The sequence below is a fragment of the Anastrepha obliqua genome, chromosome 2 (genome assembly GCF_027943255.1).
Source record: "Anastrepha obliqua isolate idAnaObli1 chromosome 2, idAnaObli1_1.0, whole genome shotgun sequence".
In the NCBI taxonomy this organism is placed as follows: domain Eukaryota; kingdom Metazoa; phylum Arthropoda; class Insecta; order Diptera; family Tephritidae; genus Anastrepha; species Anastrepha obliqua.
The window spans coordinates 108,664,798-108,673,320 of NC_072893.1; the positions used below are offsets into that span (position 1 = coordinate 108,664,798).

Below are 8,523 nucleotides of genomic sequence, written 5' to 3' on the forward strand. Positions count from 1 at the left end.
AGGCTTGTTCGGTTACCCTAAAAGGAAAATAGAGTAGATCAAAAGAATATTACACTGCCTTAAGAGCCTTTATGCCCTACCCAAAAAGTAGATCCTGTGACCTAATTCACATTTGCTTTGTCAATGTAAGCCAGCCTAAGGCAATGCTTACGATGTGCCCCACATTTTCAGGAAAGTTCGCCGAAAGTTGTGAAGTTCCTTTCCTTTCTGGTTCGTTCGTGGCGCATATTTCGGTTTGCTCCTGTTGCTAAAGTCGCTACAACGTTCGTGGTGCATTTCGTGATCAGCTCGGACTATTGCTACCTTGAACTGTAATTAAATGTACGAATTTAATGACAGCCTGACTGTGCGAGTAAATTATAAGATCTAGCAGTCTTTGAACCAGCGCGCAGTCGCTTTTTTTACTGTCAGTTAGCCTAAAATAAGCTTGCTGCGTTGAGTAGACTCAGACTCATATTGAGTGGCTCTAGATCAGAGCCATTTTCAAACTCGCCATCAATATATATATATAATTGGCGCGTATACCCTTTTTGGGTGTTTGGCCGAGCTCCTCCTCCTATTTGTGGTGTGCGTCTTGATGTTGTTCCATCAATAGATTGGGTTTAATTCTGAAACCTTACGAAAGGAATAGGAATCTCATGGTATCAGCTCGTGACTTTGCATGCCAAGGCATACGGCTAGCTGTGGCTGTAGTTAATAGTTCAGCTGTACTACTTCCAGAGGATATTTTGAGGTCTGCTGACTGTGGAGTGACAAGAGCAAAGGAAATATTGAAGGTTAATCAAACCTCCTCTGCGTTGGAAAGATCAGGTGAAAAAGGACTTGGCTTCATTTGGTGTGTTAAACCGGCGCCGGCTAGCACGAGAAAGAAACTACTGGTGCGCTTTATTAAACTCGGGCAAAGTCGCGTAAGCGTTTATCGCGCTAATCAAGAAGAAGAAGAAGAATACATATACCTAATTAAAAATTGCTGGGGTCAAGCCAATGCTCTCATTGATGTTCGTGATGTTGTCACTCAACGGACAGACCAGACCCTCTGTTTTAAACCATCTCCACACCGTCGTAAGCTATTAGAATTTCTTTTAATGTTTGAAGTTAACTCCTTTCGATTGTTCGCAAAGAATTTTGTAACTTTTTTCTTTAAAATCTACAACCAAAGGTTAAAATAGCTTTGGCATGCGAGTTCTCAGCAAGTAATGCCAGTTTGAAAACTCCCAGATACTATCAGGTCTGACTAAATTGACATAAGTACACCAAAGAATGATCGATCTATCCAATAGAGCCAAAGCGAGTAGCCATCGTACTGCCGCAGATCCTCCTGTCGCAGATCCTTCTGTCAGTAAGCAGAAGGGACTGTAGGCAGCTGGTTGGACTGATGACAAGCCGCTTCTTATGGGCGAAGCACATAGTCACAATGCACTCTACCCAGTATGTGGAAAGGAGGAGGAGACGGCGGACCACTTTCTGTGTGAATCAGACTTGATGAGTTTGGCAATGATGTGTTAAGAAGCGGAGCCCCGGTAGATTTAAGGAAAGTTAAAAGAGGAAACCGAGTGCAGTACAATAGACTTAATGTTGTCTGAGAGCTCTACTTGCTAAGTGTCACGACAAAAACAAAAAGCCAACATACTTTTTGGTTGTTCGAAAGGAAAAATTTCGCTGTCTTTCATGAAGAACATCTTAAATCACCGAAAGTCGCTGATCTTAAGATAATTGTTAATGAATACCACTTGAAGGGTTGTCCGCGTTGTTAATAATTCCATTTTATTAAACCAAAACAGGAAATGTGTGAAGTGACTGCTATTTATTACATCATCTCAATCGCACCGGCAGGCTGGTAACTCATCAGCAACTCACTTCGCGCCAACTCACTTCTCACCTTTCGCGAATAGTCTCAATATTTGCCCAGACTTTTCAGAAATTTTTTAATCATACACAATTCTTGGAAAGTGAATTTGCATATGAAGCAAATAAAGATACGAAGAGATTGGGGAAAATATCCGTATTTGCACTGCGAATTGTAAATAACATGGCAAAAATACATAAAATGAACTTTTAAAACTGGAAATTAAATCAACAAACAAACTAAAAAAACAAATATTAACATTTTTAGCACAAACACAAAATGCTGTATTGCCGTACCGCATCGTCATTATAATCTCAACCGTAGGACGCTTGGTGAAGGTTGTAAAAGAATTAACAATTTTTTTCTCGCCACAAAGCAGGTAACGCCGAAGCGCAAAGATCGCGTTTTGTTTGGCTTGAAAATATTTTAATTTATGCAAACAGGCATGGAAAAATACACACATTCATATGGGGAGATACATGAGAAAATAGCAGGAAGTACGTACAAATAGTGAGTGTCACATATAATCGTAAGGTTTTTTTTTCGAAATTTTCTTACTTGCATCATGAAGGAAAATAATAAAAAATATCAATTATTTATTATTTGTTAACAAAAGTAGTTTTCAATTAATTTTAATTAATTTCACTTTTAATACCAAAACTTGTTGCATAATCATTATTGTGCAATTGCAAATTTTAATAAGGCTGTAAATCATTTGCTTCACTTTCAGACGATTGCTCTATACTCGAAATTCCCATCACACTTATGACATGAATAGTAGAAATGGGTTATAAAGTGTTGGGCTCTGGCTTTGCTTGTTAATATTTTTTTGAAGTTGCTAATCTGAGTGATTGAAACTAACAGTAGTTGGGGCAGAAAAAGAATTTTCTTTCATCTGACAATATTTTAGACTGTTTGTTGAAAATTTTATATTTAGTTTTCATGTTTCCTGTTTTAGAATGCATTTTTTATGTTCATTGCAACAGAAAAAAATGCTTTACTTTTGGAACTAGCTTCCGTTTGGTCGCAATTATATTATATTAGTTTGGTAAGAATTTTTGATTGCTTCATGTTTTTTGTTGATCCCTTCATGTTTTAGAATTCGTTTTTTAAATTCTTTCCAACACAAGAAAAACGAACTACTTTTCTAACGAGTTCGCGTTTGGTTGCAATGACACAATGACTATTTCATTTTTTAAGATTCTGTTTTTTTACATAAATTTCAACAGAGAAAAATGAACTACTTTTCTAACTAGTTTGTGTCTGGTTGCAATGGCACTAGTTCGGTGAGCACTTTTTTTTGCTTGTGATATGTTGATTCCTTCGTCTTTTATGCTTTGTTTTTTGAATTCATTCCTTTTAATAGAAGACAAGTTAACTAGTTTGCGTTTGGTTGCAAGCACACTAGTTCGGCAAGAACTTTTGTTTGTTTGTATTTTGTTGATATCGTTGTTTTTACTTTCATTTAAGGGGGTCTTCTGGTCTCGAGGCCCTGAAATGAAGGGTTTTTTTTGGGGATTGATTGTGACAAATCCTGTGAATATTTAAAAAAAAAAAATTTTTTATTTTAAAGGTACATGTCTTGGCTTTTAAAAAATGGTTTTGACTTTGAAAAAAATTAACACCCGCGACCTTGAAATGGCGCTGAAGACGTCCACCTCCAAACGAAACAGGTCTCCATTTTGGTCACGGTTTTTCCACCTGGGTAATCAGAAAGCAAAAATTAGATATGCGTTGTCTTCAGAGTTGCCCTGGTTAAGTTTTCCCGTGACAGATTTTTTTTTTTTAATTTTTTTCAAAAGTTATGCAACAATTTGCAAAAAAATTTTCTTTTGCTCATTTTTTGAACTTTAAAAGGTTATAAAAATGGAATGAAAAAAAATTTCAAAAATCGTACACGGGGAAACTTAGCGGTAAGTTTTCCGAACCTTTTAAGACCAAAACCATTGAAATCGGAGTATAACTACTATGAAAAGTGTGACCAAAATGCTTAAAAAACACGATTTTCGGGGAAACGCGTTTAAAGATAAAGTTTATGATAAAACGGCCGGAGGAGGGGACACTTCGGTGCCCAGAAAAATGTGAAAAAATGCGATTTTCAAAAAATCCTTTCTGTGGCGTATTCTCGCATACACATACAACAAAATTATGCAAAAAAAAAATCGATTTTTTTTTCGCTGGAGACCAGGAGACCCCCTTAAACACAAGAAAAATGAACTATTTTTCTTACTAGTTTGCGTTTGGTCCCAATTACTCCAGTTCTCTACAAAGTTTTGTTTGTTTTTCTAAACTATTTAATTTTTGAAGATTCTTTTGTTTTACTTACATTTCAATAGAACTACAATACTTTTCTAATTAGTTTGCGTTTGGTCCCAATAACACTAATTCTATTTATATATTTTTTTGTTTTTCTATTTTGTTGACTATTTCATGTTCGAAGTTTCGGGTTTTTTACTATCTTGCAATAGAAAAAAAATGTACTACTTTGCTAACTAGTTTGCGTTTGGTCGCAAAAATTTTTTTTTAATAACTTTTTCCCCCCATATTTTTCCTACAGTGTATACTGAGTGGGGACAGATATACTTTGGCATCTATGTATACAGTGTATAAATTTACAAATGAACGTTACTTCAGAACAAATGAACTTAGAACGCGCCGATTGTGAGTCTTGCTATGCATGTCCCAGTGTCTTAGGCAGACGTTTTCACGTACTGTTAGTTAGTTGCGGTGGATTCGCAGTCAATGCTATATTTTCTCTGTATTCATATGTAGTTTTCGCTGTTTTAGCCGTTGTCAGGTGGCACATGGCAGATCACGTATGTTTGCTTTGCAAATATTTACCTAAAATATTCACACGAACATGACTGAATAACTGACTGTAGGGGACAGCTGAGAATGCTATGATACGTCAAGTAATTCTAACCGCAAAAAAATTACCGCAATTGTTGAGAAGTTGGTTGCGCATCACTAGGGCAACTACAGGGTGGGCCAAATAAGACCTACTAATGACTAAAGACTACTGCCTAGCAGTATGCGCAGTTGCTCCATCTTGTTGAAACCACAAATTAGGATACTACTCCGCCATTGGCCGCAAAAAGTTTTTCAAATCAATGTTTTGTAAGAAGCTCCTGAAATCGATTCCGGCGTTTCATCCTCATTTTCGAAGAAATATGGACCGATAACTCTAGTGGCCATAACACCGCACCAAACAGTACATTTAGATGGGTGCAACTGATGATGGTGTGTTGCCCTTGGATTTTCAGAGCCCCACAATCTACAGTTTTGTTTGTTGACACAACCATTTAATTCATCCGACATCAAAACATTATTTAAAAAATCAATTTGTGTGGCTAATTGTGTAAGAATAGAAAAACTCGATAATTTTAACGCGGTGTGTTGTACTGTAGGGTTCCATAATAAATTTCCAACAATTCAATTATAACCTACCAAAAAAAGAGAAAAATAAATATGTCAAAAAATAAAAAAGTAATTTGTGCTTAAGGGGGAAGCTGGTCTAGAGCGCAAAAAATGGGCATATTTTATGAATTTATTTTGACTCAACAAAGGAATCAATCGAAAATCTGTGAAATAGGTTCAATAATATAGCTTTCATGGTACAAATACAAAATTTTTCGTCTGAATTAATTTCAAAATGGCCGCTGTCCAGCAGTTCTCCTAAGGCGCCTTTTTTTCTAGTGGGTCCATTGCCGAAGACGTAAACTCCTTAATTTTTGTCCTGGATCAAAAAATAAAATTTTTTTAGTTTCTATATAACAACAGAAAGAGACGTATGTAGGATTTTTTCGATATTTTGTTTTTTCGCGAAATGGTGCACGTTTGAACAAAAAGTTACAATTTTCACTATAAAGAACAACATAAAATTGTTGATTAAAAAAAAAACTATGTAATATAAATAAAAAATCCTACGTACGTCTCCGGAGAAAGGTATTTCGAATGTATTGTCAAAATTTCGTAAGAATCGGTAAAGATTTGTTCGAGTTATGTCTTCGGCCAGTTTAAAAAAAGCGATTTCGAGAAAAACGCGTTTAAAGTTGTAAGTAGCGTTCGGGGCATACCTGCGAGGCACTGCCGTCGAATGAAAAATTTGGGCATTTAGACATTTTTGCTGGCATCCCTCATTTGGTATATTATTTCTAAGACCCTAAAGCACCTTTTAAGACAAAAAAAATTTTTTCGATTTTTTCAAAATTCTAGACCAGCTTCCCCCCTTAACATTAGTAGGTATTATTTGGCCCACCCTGTACATACAAACCTCAGACACATTCACTAACTGGTATGCCTGGTGCAAATTGGTGTCGCTTGAATGCCCATACAAATTATCACATTTATTTGCTTAAACTTGTGAATTTTTTTTAACAACAAATTCCATTCGAATGAACCTGGATAAGACACTGTGGGTGTTGTGCAAGTCAATGGCAATAATGCATACCAACAGTGGCTCAAATAGGTGTTCGTACACCTTTTAGCCGATCTAATATATCGACACTCATACACAATAAATTAGATGTGCGACATTTTGACTAGTTTTGATTATTTTACTTTTGTTGATTTAGTGCCTATTAATTGCAAAAAAAAGTTTAACTCATTAACAACAAAAGCTACATAAACTGGTTTTTCAATACTTTGTGCAAAAGCATTAAAATTATTTAAAAACGAAAATTTTCACACCTACTTCGTACTCTCTCACTAATTCCCAGTGTGGTGAGATCTGCTTAATAATAAACGATGAAGTATTTTGTATGGCTTCGGACTCTTAAGTCTGAGAAAAAGAGTTCAAAATGCCCGTCAATTTTGGTTTCCTGTTGTGGTTTTTATCGGCTTTCATCTGCCTTTTACTTAACTTTAATCTTAGTCCGAAATTTGCAATTAAGAGTAAAAATTTTCCAAGCATATACATAGGTATTTTATACGTTTATTAAAACATTTGGAATTTTTTTCATTTAAAAATTTCAATATTTCTTTAAATTTAAAAGTTTCAGCAGTATTTTTTTGTTTAATTATAATAATTTTTTTTCTTCGACATCTGGTTTCTTATCTCACGTGTCTTTATTTTATTTTTATTTTTTGCTCTTCATTCATCGGCCAACCAGTCAAAGATTCGGCAATCTTGTTCGACACAAATCATCACCTTCCAACGGTCAAGGCTACCATTTTGTTGCCATTGACGCGACTATTAGTTGCTGTGCTGTTTTATTGTCACTGCTGCTGTAGTAGTAATGGTTTTTGTTATTGCTGCTGCTGCAAATATTAAAATATTGTGTAAATGTTTTACGTGTGTGTGTATGATTTTCACCACACTCTTAACTAACTGACTGATTATTCAACAGTGCGTTGAGCGTTCAAACGACCACACATGCATGCCAACAAATACGCGGGTACGCAGCAAACGACTAGCTGACCGACTGACTGGCTGACAGACCGCCTGACTGGTTGGCTTCACCACCTATGGGTGGCTCATTTGCTGATCGGCTGTACGAGTAGTATTGAATTTTCGTAGCAGCGAAGGTTATCTGCATTGGTGAATAATTTTTTATGTGTAATTACATATGAGTGCGTGTGTGAGTGGGTACATAAGTGCTATGTTTTGGAATATATTGGAGAATGTAAATTTTTTCACAACAAAAGTTTGTAAAGAGTTGCGGAGAGTACTATACCTATAACACGACTGACTTTGGTTGCGGGGAAAGTGGATAATGAGTATTTCATGCCGCCGCTCATTGCTGTGCCTAAAACAGCGATAATGAATTCTCCTCTGTTAGAGGTGGTTTGGGAGAGGGTGCAAACTTGCGAACATGCATATACATATTTTTTGGCTCCATGCAAATTAAACTCTTTCTATGATTTCTTTTTTGTCGAACTTTTTAATCAATAATTAGTTAGCGACCAGCAGACTGTGAAGATTGACGAAAATTAAAAACAAAAAACAGAAATTATAGTTTTTTTTGCTTCATTAGATTTCGTGTATGAAATTGATAAAAATATTTATGTATACAAATTTATAAAATCCGCATCCCGCTACATGGGTATTCAGAAACCAAAATTAATTTAGCTTATCTTCTATTCTGTTCGCCCATTTGCCGTGTTTATTTGTATTTGCACATCAGCTGCATTAATTTGCCAAGAAAAATAATAATTTCTCTAGGCTCAAGGCCAGGCAATACATTTCAATTTTAATTAATAGTTTATTCTTGCCGTAAACTAAAATTTAGTATTCGCCTTTGAAACAAGAAATGAAAAAAATAAATATAAATTTTTTTTTTTGCTTACTTTTCTTCAATATGTGTATTAATAATTGTTTTCTCTCTTTTCTTTGCAGGTAAATATTGCACAGATTTTCGTTAAATTCGACTTTTGTGTCATTCTTTGTATGCGTAAGTATAAAATTGATGGAAAAATATTCAAATTAGTGACTAAACTGAAATAATCGAATGATTTTGGGAACAATGAACTAGCAATTTTTCTTATAAATATGCCTTGCATAAATATATATGCATGTATTTATGTAAATATTTTCCATTAAATTGCGTATGCAAGCTTTGAGTCATTCAAGCAGAAACAAAAAGAAAATATAGATACATACATACATACATGTTTCGCATCAGTTTTTATTACAACAAAAATGTTTTAAAAATTTCGTAAGTAATAGTAAGAGATTT

At 35.1% G+C, this 8,523-nt stretch overlaps 1 protein-coding gene across 1 annotated transcript in view; it reads left to right on the forward strand.

Moving 5' to 3' along the window:
- Nucleotides 1–8,239, forward strand: part of LOC129239659 (ataxin-8-like) — a 50,264-nt gene extending 42,025 nt beyond the window's left edge. Inside the window, exon 2 of the mRNA XM_054875327.1 lies at nucleotides 8,184–8,239. Coding sequence (XP_054731302.1) covers nucleotides 8,184–8,187 — 4 coding nt within the window. The 3' untranslated portion in view covers nucleotides 8,188–8,239. The remainder of the gene's footprint in view (nucleotides 1–8,183) is intronic.
- The last annotated feature ends 284 nt before the right edge of the window (nucleotides 8,240–8,523 follow it).